Genomic DNA, 14899 nt, shown 5'->3' on the forward strand with positions numbered 1-14899 from the left:
TTATTTAGCTGATCCAGAGGAGTTAGCCTTGTTAGTCTGCGGTAGCAAAATAGCAAAGAGTCCAGTAGCACCTTCAAGACTAACCAACTTTATTGTAGCATACGCTTGTGAGAGCCACAGCTATCTTCATCGTTAGTCTTAAAGGTGCTACTGGACTCTTTGTTATTCTGTTCAGCTGGGAGCTCAATATTAAACTCAGGAGGAAGTGCTATTATTAGTCAATCTGTACTTGTTGTTTTTCTCGCCTCTGGTCTTTTAAAAATGAATTCTAAGATATCTTCATGTGACAGTGGCTAATCCATGGTTATAACCTTTTGAAATTGCATCCTTTCTGATCCCTCACCCTGAAGTGAAGATGGCTGAAGGAGACGACTGTGTGGAAGCTGAGATTGTTTACCCCATCACCTGTGGAGACAGCAAAGCCAATCTGATATGGCGGAAGTTTGTCTGTCCCGGCATTAATGTGAAATGTGTCCAGGTGAGCGGGCTGCAGAAAATATAAACTCCTACAAACAGGCCTGTGCATCTCGTCTTCCTTTTGTGCAAGATCTGGTTTCATGAAATTCTCTGCATTCATTTTAATGAAAAGCATTTTTTTAAGCCATCAAACTTGCTTATCAGCATGCAGGATGTATCAGCTCTAAAAAGCCTCATTTTCTCCCATGTGGCTTTTAATGTCACACTTCAGTTTCCTTCCTGCACCCTTTTTTGTTTGCCTTCCCCTTCTTACCCCCCCAAAAATTCTAATTTTTGCAAGAGTTAGAACATGTTGAGCATGGAAGCCAGACAACTTTGTTTGCATTTCTGTGTTCAGTCATTGATTTTTTGCACAAAGGTGCTTACTGCATAAATAACAATGCAGAGATCTCTAACTCAAAACACACGTTAAGAAAAACCTAGGTTCAGCACGTGTTCTCTTACCTCAAGGTTTGCCGGGATCTGTAGGCGTCCTGGAAGCTTAAAGTTTAGCATTTACAGAGCAGCAAAAAGGGGAAGGGAAATACAGGCGCCTGTATTTTAAGCTTTAAGCTTCCAGGACGCCTTTAAGCTTCCAGGACGCTTACAGATCCTTTAAGCTTCCAGGACTTTAAGCTTCCAGGACCCCTACAGATCTTTAAGCTTCCAGGACGCCTACTTTAAGCTTCCAGGACGCCTACAGATCCCGGCAAACCTTGAGGTAAGAGAACACGTGCTGAACCGGGGTATTTCTTAACGTGTGTTTTGGCTCTAAGATAGTAGCATGAAACAAGGACAGGGAACTTAAAGAAAGAAGGGGAACCTTACCCTTCGCGGGGCAAGATTAAACAAAATATTAAAAATGTGCTGAATTCCCTAGACTAACCTAAACATAAGAAAAAGTATCCAAGTAGCATTAGAAGGAGCTTTACACTGCATCTGGTCAAGAGGGATCGCAAATTTTTATCACTTTTTCTTGATTTTCTTTTTTCTTTAGCATGTCTGTGAAGGAAGTAACTGTTCTTATTTACAAACTGGCAACTGAGTGTGAGAGACGATACAGCAGTGTGAAGTCTCAACTCATTGGCTGAGTTCAGAATTCTGCTGGACTGCTGCAGTTGTCATTTCCCCAGTGAACAGAGTTGGATGCTTTACAGTTTTAATATCCTTGCTGGCTTATTTGACAGCTTAACGTGTCGTGGTGTACGTCTCTTTTTTTTTTATCTCGCCTTCTTTCAAGAAGCTCAGAGTGGCATATATGATACTTAAGATCCGGGCCATTGTATTTATGTGTTTAATGTTTTGTAAGCTGCCTTGGGAATAGGTCATATTTTAAATAAAACAGTATTGCTCTTGTTTCTCAAGAGGAGCTATAGCAATTAAGGGCTTTGGGAGGGGAGAGCTTCCTCCCTTCCGTTTTTCTTCATGCAAACTGCTATCTTTATCATGTGAATGTGCAGTTCAGGGTTGGTCCCTCCGGCTTCCCATTCCCTGGACTTATTTATCTTGTCACATGGGCCAGGTGAAGGAGACTTTGAGGCCTGCTGCTTTCTGTGAGGAGCAGAAGAGGCCAGGAGGCAGAAGCAGCGAGTTAGCAAAGAAGTTGTAGGGATAATGTTGAAGCCTTACATTTTCATGCCACACCCTGTCTCCTCTTTGCAGTATGACAACCACCTGATAAGTCCCAAGGAATTTGTGCATTTGGCTGGCAAATCCACCCTGAAGGACTGGAAAAGGGCGATCCGGATGAATGGGATCATGCTAAGGTTAGTCGTGTGTGTGTGTGCAAGCCGAGTTGGAATAGATTTGGGGGGTGGGTGGGGGGTTGGATCCTACCTCGTGCCTAGAGGCAGGGCTTTGAACCACATCGACGACTGTTTATTCTAGCCAGGGTACTCATCAGAAACGTCCCCTGCGCCAGCCTCCTTGAAATGAATGAGATGGGACAATAGTTGTAAACGCTCTGGTGCCTGGAATTTTTCAGTTTAAATCACTGCATGCGTGCCTTCGCGTTTGCTCCATCTGTTTCAGGAAGATCATGGATTCAGGTGAGCTTGATTTCTACGAACACACAAAGGTGTGCTCCAACACCTGCCGAAGCACCAAAATAGACTTGACTGGAGCCAGAGTCTCTCTAACCAGCCAGACTTCAACCGAGTACATTCCTCTCACCCCTGCCTCCACAGACGGTACGTAAAACGGGTCAGCCAGATGCTGTGTGTTCAATTCAGTCCAGCTTCTGGCTCCCCTTGAAACAGATGTTGTTTGGGCTCAAGTCCGTGCCTCCAGAGAATAGGAGAAATGAAATACAGGATCGTAAGAAAAGACAAGGCCTCCAAATCGAGATATTGAAACAGAAATGCCAAGATACCCTATTTTGAACCCTCAAAGGTACTTTGTTCTCTCAGGTTTTTTGAGATGTTGCAACTAAAAGTTAGCCCTTTTAGCAAAAAACCTTTCATATCTGGCAGCTGCTTTACACGCTTGCGTGGTCCTTGTAGGTTTTATGGCGTTCTGCAAGAGCCAGGCAGGTGCCATTTTTTCCCAATCTCTCTGCAGCTCTGCGCTAGACTACTCTGCATAGAGGCTTCTGGGTTCTCTTGAATCTGAGAGCTGAAACACACGAGGTGAATTACAAGTGAAGAGCACGTGCTGGGTCCCGTAAGCTTCCCTGGGAGCTTCCTTCCGCCCCTCTCCACGCTCCTCAAGGAAAACTGAGCTGAGTGGATTTTCTTACAAGAGAAAGAGAGATTCTCTCCTTCAAAAATCCACTTGCTTCGGTTTTCCTTCAGGAGCTCAGAGACGGGGGGTGAGGGGAACCCGTGCTGCGATTCCCTGCTGGGAGAAGAAGAATGGGAGGGACTGGGTTTCTCTCTTGCTTGCAAAACACTTCGCTTTTTTCCCTGCCTTTCGTTACATCATTCCCCACCTCCCTACCTCCATCCCAAGCTCCCAGAAGGTATTTGAAAAAGAGTGTGTGTGTGTGAAAGTGAAAGTTCCTCCAGTTCCAATTCTCCCTGGCTGAGAATTATATCGAGCGGCTGGTTTAAAAAAAAAAAAAAGACTACATTTCCCAGGGATCCTTACAGGCTCACGCGCCCGTGCATCTGGTATGGTTCCACTCTCAGCCTCTAGCTGCTTGTACCTGTTGTGGCTTTAACTTGGTTCATGCTGCCCATCCAGATACATTCGTGTTTTGGAAGCCTCACAAGTGTGGGTCTTTGAAACGTCGCTGCTCTTTTTCACAGACTATTGATCTGAAACACAGGTTAGGTTAATGTCTACTGGCGTTGATGTGTGTTCAAAAGATGATAAAACCCTGCCTCTTAATATTGTTACCTTCTCAGTGAGCCTTGATTACTGCTCACCATTTGTCCTGTTGTTGAGTTTTCATCCCCAGTGATCTGTTGGGTGGATTCTGCTCACCTCCTCTGCCGCAATGCACCATGACTTGGACTTGTACCTGTTGGGCTTCCTTTCAAACCCAGCAACTGGTTTCCACATAAATAATCCAGATATTTCCATTTACGGTCTCCCCCTGAATTACTGGGGTGTTGTTTTTTTTGAGAGGTGAAAAATTACGTAAAGCTGTAAAAACTTACAAGGCTAAGAAAATTAGTGGGAAAATATGAGCTTTCATGAGTCATAGCTCACTTCAGATACCAAGTGCAGATCTGATTTTCGATCCCCCCCAGGTCTAGTGTAGCAGCACTCCATCCTGACTAATACCCTAAGAATAGTTACTGAAGAATGCTTACCTGAAAAATAAGAGTACGTATCTGAAAAATAAGAATGCTTATCTGAAGAATAAGAATGCTTATCTGAAGAAGTGAGCTGTGACTCACGAAAGCTCCTACCCTACCACTAATTTTGTTAGTCTTATAGGTGCAACTGGACTCTTGCTCTTTTTTACTGCTACAGACAGACTAACATGGCTCCCCATCTTGATAAAAACCTACAACACACATAGCCGATAGAAACTTTAAAAGATCTGGCCGTTCTCCTTTTAAGCTCAATGTTTGAATTGCTTTCAGGGTTACAATGAAAATCTTACCAATTTTCCAGATGTAGAGTGAGTCTTTAAAACTCAAATCCCCACTTGGCCATAACAGTCGTGGGGCCACCTTGTGCCAGACACGATCTCTGAACCTAACCTATCTCACAGAATTGTTGTGAAGGTGAAATTGGGTAGCCCCATGGTATGTACCTACCTATTTCCAGGTTTGTTGTTCCTTGATAACTGATCATGTAAAGAAATCCCTACAAGCATTATGCAAGGATTTTGAAGTTTTTAATCTCAATTGGATGCTTGTTTTGTAAGGAATAGATGGTGGTGGTGCAAAGTGCCCTCAATTCATAGCTTGACTTAGGGCGACCCCTGGTGGGGTTTTCATGGCAAGAGACTAAGAGAGGTGGTTTGCTATTGCCTGCCTCGCAGCCCTGGTCTTCATTGGAGGTTTCTCATCCAATTAATAACCCAAGCGGACCCTGCTTAGCTTCCGAGATCTGGCGAGATCAGTCTTCTAATATTTCATCCAGAATTGGTCAGGACAGATTTGTAGAAAACCAAGAGCATGTAAGAAGCCCATGCAGCAAAAGAGTTGACTTGTTTTGCAAGGGCGTATTGCGAACTGCTGTGAAGTCTGTGGGGGAAAAAGTAATTTTGTTTTTTTGTTTTTGATTGAATCTCAGTAAATGGATCGCCTGCCACGATCACCATAGAAACTTGTGATGACTCCACCGATTGGACCACTAGTATAGGAGGTAATGTTCATGATGGGTGCCTGTGGCTTTTTGTTTTCTTGTTGGCTGTCTAAGGATAAAATGCTTCTAAGGAAAAGATGTGTATGAGAAGCCACTCAACACTGGCCTTTTGGTACTCAGCAGTTTGCCACAGCTCGGCAAATCTGCTCCGGCAACCAGCACTCCCTTGCTATTGTGGTCTGAATGTAAACTGGCAAACCTAATCTTTTTACGGATCGAATTTTTTTGGCAGAGGAATCTACGTAAATGGAAAGTTTTGCATGTTCTTACGCTGACCAAAATGGATTCAATGAAAGTTAGCATTAATGTGTATTTCTATTTATGAACATGTTTTTGGCTTCCACTTGTGATGTTTAAAGAAATGGCAAAGACGTAATCTATTTGTTGGGAATAACAGCCCTCCTGTGTATCGAGCTATGCCTTATGTGGCATAAATGTAAGGGAGATATAGATCTGCCAGATAGACAGAAATATTATTATGCCTGTATATTGGCAGATTTGGCAGGCTGGCTTAATCCAGCTCCGGTTATGTAGGCAGAACAAGAAGGGACAGGAGTTCATTTAGGCAATGTTATCTGGTATTATGATAGGAAGTGGGGGGGGGGAATGAAACAGGATTTTCAAACTATCATGGGTACTTTAACAGTTTGATTTAAAGGTACTTTGTGTCTAGGATTTTTTCCTCTAATCTTAGTCGTTTATAATTAGGACTTCTCTACTCCAGGAGAGTTTGGCAATAGAATCTGCTGGACTGAGAAGAAGTTGATTAGGGTGTAGTAGATAAAATAATAGATAAAAGTGGGTGTTTATGGCTCCATCGTTCCAATATTTCCAGGTAAGAATGATAGACTATGGGATACAGGACTGTTAAACTGAAATAAAACACAATTCAAATTGTTGAAAGAGAGTTCTGTATGTAACAGTCAGATGGGGCAATTTATACATTGCTGAAAGTCTTAAAGATTAAGGGATGGGTATTAAAAATTGGGAAAAGATATTAGAAGCCCCATTCTACAGCGAGAATGAGAGAGCCTCTGGGATAATATGGATAAGAATGTAGTCATTGTAGATGTGAAGGACAGTCCCTATCATCTTCAGTTAAGACAGAAACATATTTATGGTTGGAAAACAAACAGCTGGGCCGTTTCCAGATGGCTTACCTTCACCCGGGACGTCACGCCTCGTTGCAGGGAAAATGTGAAATATCGCGTTTCCTCGCGTGAGTTTTGTGCGACGTCACGTGACGTTGTACAAAACTCGCGCGAGGAAACGCGATATTTCGCATTTTCCCCGCAACGAGGCGCGATGTCCCGGGTGAAGGTAAGCCATCTGGAAACGGCCCTGGTGTTATCAGACCATGAATGTAGATATGTTTTAGAAGTGTTCAATGCTTGTACCATGTTAGTATAGAAATTTGTCAAAAAATATTACGGGCTATATCCATGGAACTTAAGGAATAGTTGGTAGGATTTTTGAAGGATTAGATAATAATGGAGTTGGGTACTGCAGCTACATGGAAATCAAAGACTTTACCAACAGTAATGGACTGGTATAAAAGGATTGGGCCTGTGATGTTGTTAACTAAGCTGACTCTGCAGTAAAAGAGAAGGAAAGGAAACAGAATTACCCATAGAGAGATAAATAAAGATAAATAGAGATAAAATCATGGAGCTCCAAGTTACTCAGAATTACCAATAATTGGATATTGTTTATTGAACACGGGAACATTTCTTCATTTCTGTACTTACGTTTTGCTTTTTCTGAAACAACAAAAATGGTAGCCCTTTTTAACTGCTTTGCATCCTTTGGAGTGCATCTGAGTGATCATGAGATAAAACATGAGATAAAACTGCTCCCAGAGTGTCTCGCTTCCAGCGGCAGGTGAGAAACTGTATGAGGAATTTTTACACACACACACCCCATGTATTTAAAAAAAAAATAGAAAGTGAAATGTCAGAAAAGTACTAGTTTAACTTACTCCTTCGATGTACTAGGTTTCCATAGGTAGATTTGGAGGGGAAGAATAGCCAGTCCCTGCCTTTATTCTAAGGGGAATAATCCAGGAACAGTTTTATCATGCTGTCTGCCGTTTATATGTAATATATTTGCAAGGCTGCTTTTTGTCAAATATGTGCTACCTTGTTGGGAAGGGAGTGCATCAGACGGACAGCTTCACTCCTCCTTCCGCCTTCATGGCATTCCCTCTTGTTTTCTGTTCTTTAAGATGACACTTTTACATTCTGGCGGGGTTTAAAGGAAGCAGGCCTCCTTGAGGAAGTGATCCGGGATTTCCGTCTGGAGCTCATGGAGACTATGAAGGGCCTACAGCAGAGGGTTCAGGACCCCCCTTTGCAGCTGAACGGTAAGAACCGGCTGGCCCCCTCTTCTGCTGCCTCCTCGCAGCAAATGGCTCGGTACCTTTTTATCTTTGGGGGGGGGATTAGTTGTGCTTCGCATCCATTGCTAAGCACAGCAGAGCGCTGGAGCCTGTTCTGGCTGTTGGCGTGCCAGAAGCACAGGCAGCCAATGTGATGTGGGCAGCGGGAATGTCAGAGCGGGACGTGAAAGACCCCGGCCTGAATCCCCACGGGAGCTCACTGGGTGACCTTGGGCCAGTCGCACCCTCAGCCTGACCTACCCGGCAGGATTGTTGTGAGGTTAAAATGGGGGAGAGGAGAGGAATGTAAGTTGCTTTGAGCCCTCACTGTGGATAAAGGCAAATGAAGTAAACCCGTAATAGATTCTGTGAGCAGATTAGTTGAAATTTTGGTATGCGCAGGCTGCCTTTAATAATATGGCATCAGGAAGCTGCCCTGGCCTTGAGGGCCCAGGCTAGTCCACGTTCATCAGATCTTGGAAGCTAAGCTGGGTTCACCCTGGTTAGTACTTGGATGAGAGGCCACCAAGGAAGTCTAGAGGCAAGCAGCGCCAACCACCCCTGCCCATCTTTTGCCTTGTAAAGCTTATGGGGTCACCATGGGTCAGCTGTAACTTGGTGACACTTTACGCACACACACACATCAGGAAGCTGATGAGAGAAGATTTTGTCTGCTACAAGCATGGCTTGGTGCCCTCTATCCATAATGGTAGCTGATGCAGAATTCCCATCCTGATATTCTGTGTCACTTTGTTTTTAAAGCAAGCTCTTTAGTTCCTACTGTTCCGGAGACTATCAAGAATTATATTTGTGAAAGCTCAGAAGCCAGAGGGCTCCTTTCAAGTGGCCAAAGATTGGTGGTTCCTGTAATAACCTTTCCTGTAATCGCTTTTCCTTACTCCTCTGTTACTGCCTTTCCATCCGTTTCCCTCCCTGTTTGTGCTCCGGCCCATTGTCAGAACAATTCCAGATTCTGAGCCTGATTGTCAGATGCAATAGAGAATCTTAACAAAGTGCAGAGAATCACAAGAAACAGTAACAAAAGCAACAATCGTGACGTCCTAACGAAATAAAGATTTTAGAAAGGCTTACAAAGTTATTTATATTGTTAATTTCATAATTCAAACTGCCATTCCATTCGTATCAATACACACAGTCTTCATGTACAGACCTATACATAAAGTGCTAGTGCATAATAACAATGGTGGCATTTCCTATGAACGATTTAACGCCTCTTAAGTCCATAAGCCGTTTTGTAATTAACTCAAAAAGTTCATAGGGTCTTTAGTCAAGTATAGGTCCAGGTATGTGCAGGTTGGAATAGACCATCTAACGGGCAGACCGGTTCATTTGAGGGGTCCTGTTTCCGTGTCTTTATCAAAGGGGGTTATCCCACCAACGTAAATTCCAACATTCAGAAACTTTCATTCAAGTATCACTACCACAAACGTCGGTAGCTGCTCGTAGCAGTTTCAGATGTGTAGCTTTGTTGGTCTGTAGGAGGAGAGCGAGATGCGGGGCCAGTATCACCTTAAAGACCAAATAGATTTCCGGAGTATGAGCTGAAAATGTGAGGGGCATTTAGAAGTTCGTGCTTGGACGAAAAAATGGGGGACACCTGAGAAACATAAAAAGGAGTCAAAGTTGGTCTCTGAAGAAGGGAGCTCTGATTCTCGAAATCTCATACCCTGGAAATCTAGTTGGTTTTTAAGGTGCTTCTGGATGCTAATCTTGCTCTTCAAATCCTTGCATTACATTGTTAAAGTCCCATGCAATAATGGATATCAAAGGGAAAAATACATTTTATGGAAGCACGTTGCTGACTGCAGAAGGATTGGTTTAAATACCTAACACACCACCAGAAAATGCCAGTTTGGTAAAGTGGCTAAAAGGAGCAGGACTCTAATCTGGAGAGCCGGGTTTGATTCCCCACTCCTCCACTTGAAGCCAGCTGGGTGACCTTGGGTCCATCACAGCTCTTTCAGAGCTCTCTCAGCCCCACCCACCTCACACAGTGTCTGTTGTGGGGATAACAACATTGATTTGTTAACTGCTCTGAGTGTGGTACTAATCTGACCTGACAAGCAGTATATATGCACAAGGTTGTTATTACTATATTTATTATTTATTTATTTTATTACACTTCTAGACCGCCCTCCCCGTCAGACAGGCTCAGGGCGGTGTAACAACATACTACTATTATTATTATTTATATAGCACCGGTGGAGCAGATAATACTTCAAAGAGCATAATCCACAACAAAGTCAAGCCCCTGCCCCAGAGACCATACAAAGTAACTTCCAGCAATTCAGACGACAAGAGAGGAAAGCAAATAGATATAGAAGCAGATGCAGTTACACAGGTTTAAATTTTGTTTCAGGCATGGATAAGCATCCTAAGTGGAATTTGCCTCCTTTTCAGTCTGTTGAAATCAATGGCACTGTAAGAGAGCAATCCAAAGCAGGTCTACTCAGAATCCTCCTCAGGGCTATTCAGCGTGGATTACTCTGAGGAAAGTGGTTTTTAGGATTGCACTGCCAAGCATATCTGCGTGAGAATCCCGGTGCTATAACCTGTCTTCCCTTCCCCTTGTGTCCGCAGCGAGGACAATCCTGACCTAAAAAAAGAAAATGTTGTGCTTCCTTCAGTACCTGCCAATGGAACATGTGCTCTTTTTTGTTGTTGTTGTCATTTTTTTAGATGCTGTCTTACTCAACAATACGGTCCAGAACTTTGGCATGTTAGATCTGGTGAAGAAAGTTTTGGCAAGCCACAAATGCCAAATGGACCGTTCCAGAGAGCAATATACCCGAGACTTAGCAGGTACCACCCCGTAGTCCTGTATGTGAGAGAGATGTTGTTGTTTGTAGGGAATTTTGGCAGGAGAGCCTGTTTAAGCAGGACAGGTGTAAAGATGCAATTTTAGGTTCTCATACATGCCGACGTCGCGACCCCTGCGGCGCACAATTCCCTGCATTTGCCATTTGGACTGGGGGAGGCATCTGCTCAGATAATACACAAGTAGGAATTAGAATTGTGATAAATGAGGAGTAATTCCGTGTGAAAATGTCTATAGATACCATTAACTAGGTATCGGTATAGTTTTTTGGCAGAAGCCGATCCCCTTCACAAAACACTGCCATGCTCAGAATCCTTCGTTTTATGTTTCGACTGGTCTCAGAGGATGCTTTGTTCATCCCTTGCTGTTCCTCTTCCTCTCTCGGTTTCCCTCCAGCTCTGGAGCAGCAGTGCGATGAGCACCGGAAGAGAGCGAAGGAGCTGAAACACAAATCGCAGCATCTCAACAACGTCCTCATGACCTTGACGCCGGTCTCCATTCCATCCCCGGTGAAGCGTCCCAGGCTGACGAGAGCTACGTCGGGGCCCCCCGCTATCACCTCTCAGGTCCTGACTCAGTCCGCTCAGATTGCCCTGGCTCCAGGAATGCCTGTCACTCAGCTTGCCAATCTGCCTATCGGCAAAGTGGTCTCTGCCCTCCCAGCATCTACGCTGGGGAAGACCACAACCCAAGTGACTTCTACGAACTCTCCAGTCTCTCCGTTGCTCGGTGGCTACACCGTCCTGGCATCCGCCAGTTCCGCGTTCCCCAATGCGGTTGAGATCCACCCAGATGCCTCCAACCTCACGGTCTTGAGCACGGCGGCCATACAAGACGGCAGCACCGTGGTGAAAGTAGTCAGCCCTTTCCAGCTGCTCACCCTCCCGGGACTGGGTACGACCATCCAGAACGTGACACAGATGGCTCCCAGCGGGAGCACGATTGTGACTGTGCCATCCAATGTTGTCGAGGGCACTACGGCCACAGAAGAACACACAACCATTGAGGTGACCACAGTAGCAGATGAGCTGGAGCAGAAGTGAAACGGGGACTTGGGGGGTCCACTTTCTGGGGGGTGCTCTCTGGGCTTGCTGGCACAGCTGTGCCTCTGCACAGAGAAGAGGGAGAGCACTGGGAACAGAGCGGGAGAACCAGATTGGCTAACGGGAAAATAGGGAGATTGGAATCGCAGGAGAGGGGGCTTTGGGGAACACCACGGAAAAGACAGAGGGGAACAAACCACTGTTCCACAGGAACCATTTAGAGCCCTTCCACCCCTTCTCATTAGCACTGCCCATCCCTAGCCACCTCAGCTGGAATACAAGATTTTGTAGCATGTGTTGGGCAGGCCAGAAGAAGCTTCAGAGAAATATATGAGGAGTGTGAAACGACGGGGCAGCTAGCTGGTGTAGCTCCAGAAACTGCCACACAGGCAGCCAGAACTGTATGGCCTGGGTTCAGATGTGGGTTTTGGGATGCCAGGTGCTTATTCTTGTGTTACGTGGGCAGTAAGCTGATTCCCAGTGGTGTCTCAGAAGAGATTAGAAGAGCAGTGCTCCAGAAGGTGGCCCTCGACAGAATGGTGAGTATGAAAGCTCAAGAACGATCGTTCATTTGGCAGAGGAGGGGCAAAGCAGGCAGGGAGTTCACCAGTGAACTTTGGATCTCTGGTTGCTGAATGCCGACCTGTTGATATAACCCACGGTGACATCTTCTCATTGTGATAAACTCATGGCTTTATGCTTCAAGTGTTCAGGAGGGTGGGTTGCACGCAAGGCTGGCCGAAATCTGTTAGCAGAGAAAAGCTCATACCTGTGTAGGCTCGAGGGCCTCTGTCTTCATTAATGCTGAACGTCCAATGCCCAAGCTCCTTCCATGGTGGAGGGGCGCCAGGTCTACCTCCCCACATGCTCTTATCTACCATAGCTGGTGAACCTTGTCCGCTGAGCTCTAGGGTGCCACGTGTTTGAAAAGGAGAAATTTGGTGGAAAGGATTTCATACATAAAGGGAGTCTGAAGTGCAACTCCTGAGCTTTCTGTGGGATTGTTCAGCTGGCTTTTGAGGTATTGGAGACCGACAATTAAAACCAAAACAAAGGGATGCTTGAAATGGTGACATCTGACGGCGTCACAGGCTGCAAGCTCTGGGTTCTTGCAGTGCGTGTTTGTCAATAGCAGTGAAAGCAGTTCTCTTTGTTTAACCTATTAAAATGTTTTTGGAAAACGTTACCCTGGTTTGTTGGTTATCTTGTACAGGAATTAAGACCCATCCATTTCATTGAAGCCTAAGGAAATGGCTTTGAGATCAAAGTATTGGGATTTTAGAATGCAATTAATGCTGAAGTTGTTGGCTGGCGTGCATCCTGTCAAAGGAGAATGTAGAAAACTGCCATTGTTTTTGAAGGACTGAAAAGCCTGCCTTTAGAAGCAAGGTAGCTACACAACTTGCCTTACTATCCTAAGCGGAGTTACAGTCTTCTAAGTTAATTGACTTCATTGGACTCAGAAGGGTTTAACTCTGCTTAGGACTGCGTGGTTTTATTTATTTGTTCAACAAAGTTATATTCCATCTTTCTGCCCTCATAGGGGCCACCAAGGCAGTTAACAAATTAAAACATGCATAATGAAATTACGTTTTTAAAATAATTAAAAGAACAGGAGTAGCTGTAACACATCAAAAATTTAAAACCAGAGTTAAAAAACGTACAAAATCATAAAAACAGTTAAAACATTGGGCGTGAAGGAGAGATCATCGAGGTAGAGCTATGGGTTCCAACTTGAGTCTCCCTAGTCCGACACTCTAACCACCACACCACACTGCCTCTGGGAGAGCAAGCAAACGTCCCTCCTTCAGCTATGAAGCTGAGAGTTGGCGCCTACGGTTGGGCAGAACATCAGCTGGTGGAGAGACAAGACCCACTCAGACGCCAGCTAGACGTGATAGGTAGTCCCGGGGTGAACCCATACCGCCTTTTCAAAAAGCAAGTTCCCAGTCAGGAATTTCTTTAAGGCTATTTGCAGTTGTCCTATCCAGTGTTATCCAGGGAAAGCTTAAAAAGTACAGCTGCAAAGTAGATGAGAAGTGGAGAATTTCTACTTGGAAAGATCCCTTTTTTCCCATCCGCCCCTTTCCACTCCCTCCTGCCACAGCGTGCACACGTGGATAGACGGGACGTGCATGCCCTACTCCACCTTCACAAGGCCTTGGTTGCAATAGCTGTGTTCAAAGTGGGGCAGCCCTGCAGTGATGAACTGCAGGACTATTGTGCCTTCTTTGTCAGTGCCCATCTGGGTGGAGTGTAATGAGGGTCCATTACAATCCGTGTAGACAAACGAACAAGTTCACAGAAGGACGACAAAGATAGTTGCAGGTCTAGAAGAGAAGTCCTGTGAGGCAAGGTTGAAGGAGCCAGGCATGTTTACTTTGGGGGTGACAAGATTGATGGGAGAGAGAAGCGATCACGCTTTTAAATAACTAAAGGGTTGGTGGAGAGTGCCCTCAAATCATAGCTGACTTACGGCGACCCCTGGCAGGGTTTTCTTGGCAAGAGACTAACAGAGGTGGTTTGCCATTGCCTGCCTCTGCAACCCCTGGTCTTCAGTGCCATTTTTGGAAAACTCTGCAAGGAAGGTAGATTCCCCTTCTTCCCCACACAGCAGTGGTCCTGACCGGATTCAGTCCCCTGCAGTGCAGTTTAAAGAAACTCCTGACTGGGAACTTGCTTTTTAAAAAGGTGGTATGGGTTCACCCCGGGACTACCTATCACGTCTAGCTGGCGTCTGAGTGGGTCTTGTCTCTCCACCAGCTGATGTTCTGCCCAACCGTAGGCACCAACTCTCAGCTTCATAGCTGAAGGAGGGACGTTTGCTTGCTCTCCCAGAGGCAGTGTGGTGTGGTGGTTAGAGTGTTGGACTAGGGAGACTCAAGTTGGAACCCATAGCTCTGCCGTAAAAGCTCACTTGGTGACCGTGGGCCAGTCAGTCAGCCTGACCTACTTCACAGGGCGGTTGTCAGGATAAAATGGAGGAATGATGTCGACAGCTTTGGGCTCACACAGGATATAAATGAAGTAAATAAATACCTGCATGCAGAGAGGAAAACAGACTCAGGGAGATGCTACTCAGAATCTTCCCCAGTTCCTCCCAGTCTGATTTGTTTTTTATTGATTTATGTCATTTATAGTCCGCCTTTCTCACTGAGACTCAGGGTTGATTACACAGCGTGAGATTAGTACAGTCAGTATCAAGGACATTTCCACAAACAATGCTATAGGGTAAAATAAATACAAGTTTATAAAGACAGAGCATGAGCAAGAATGCAATACAGAGTTGAAGAAATGCTGAAATGGAACAATCAATTCTAGGGCTGACATTAAACAACGTGAAGGACAGGTAACGCATAGGAGTGCATATTTAAAGCAACAGATCGGACATAAAGCAACATAGTGGTGAAGTCTATGGTT

General features: G+C 45.0%; 1 protein-coding gene across 3 annotated transcripts in view; it reads left to right on the forward strand.

The window, feature by feature from the left end:
* Positions 1 to 12665, forward strand: part of GMEB2 (glucocorticoid modulatory element binding protein 2) — a 27088-nt gene extending 14423 nt beyond the window's left edge. For all 3 annotated transcript variants that reach the window (XM_054979816.1, XM_054979815.1, XM_054979817.1), the window contains exons 4-10: positions 351 to 478; positions 2119 to 2222; positions 2488 to 2645; positions 5149 to 5220; positions 7445 to 7582; positions 10298 to 10420; positions 10833 to 12665. In XM_054979816.1, the coding sequence (XP_054835791.1) occupies positions 351 to 478; positions 2119 to 2222; positions 2488 to 2645; positions 5149 to 5220; positions 7445 to 7582; positions 10298 to 10420; positions 10833 to 11479 (1370 nt within the window). In that variant the 3' untranslated portion in view covers positions 11480 to 12665. The remainder of the gene's footprint in view (positions 1 to 350; positions 479 to 2118; positions 2223 to 2487; positions 2646 to 5148; positions 5221 to 7444; positions 7583 to 10297; positions 10421 to 10832) is intronic.
* Positions 12666 to 14899: the final 2234 nt, after the last annotated feature.

This window comes from Eublepharis macularius, chromosome 5 (assembly GCF_028583425.1).
Source record: "Eublepharis macularius isolate TG4126 chromosome 5, MPM_Emac_v1.0, whole genome shotgun sequence".
NCBI classification, from domain to species: domain Eukaryota; kingdom Metazoa; phylum Chordata; class Lepidosauria; order Squamata; family Eublepharidae; genus Eublepharis; species Eublepharis macularius.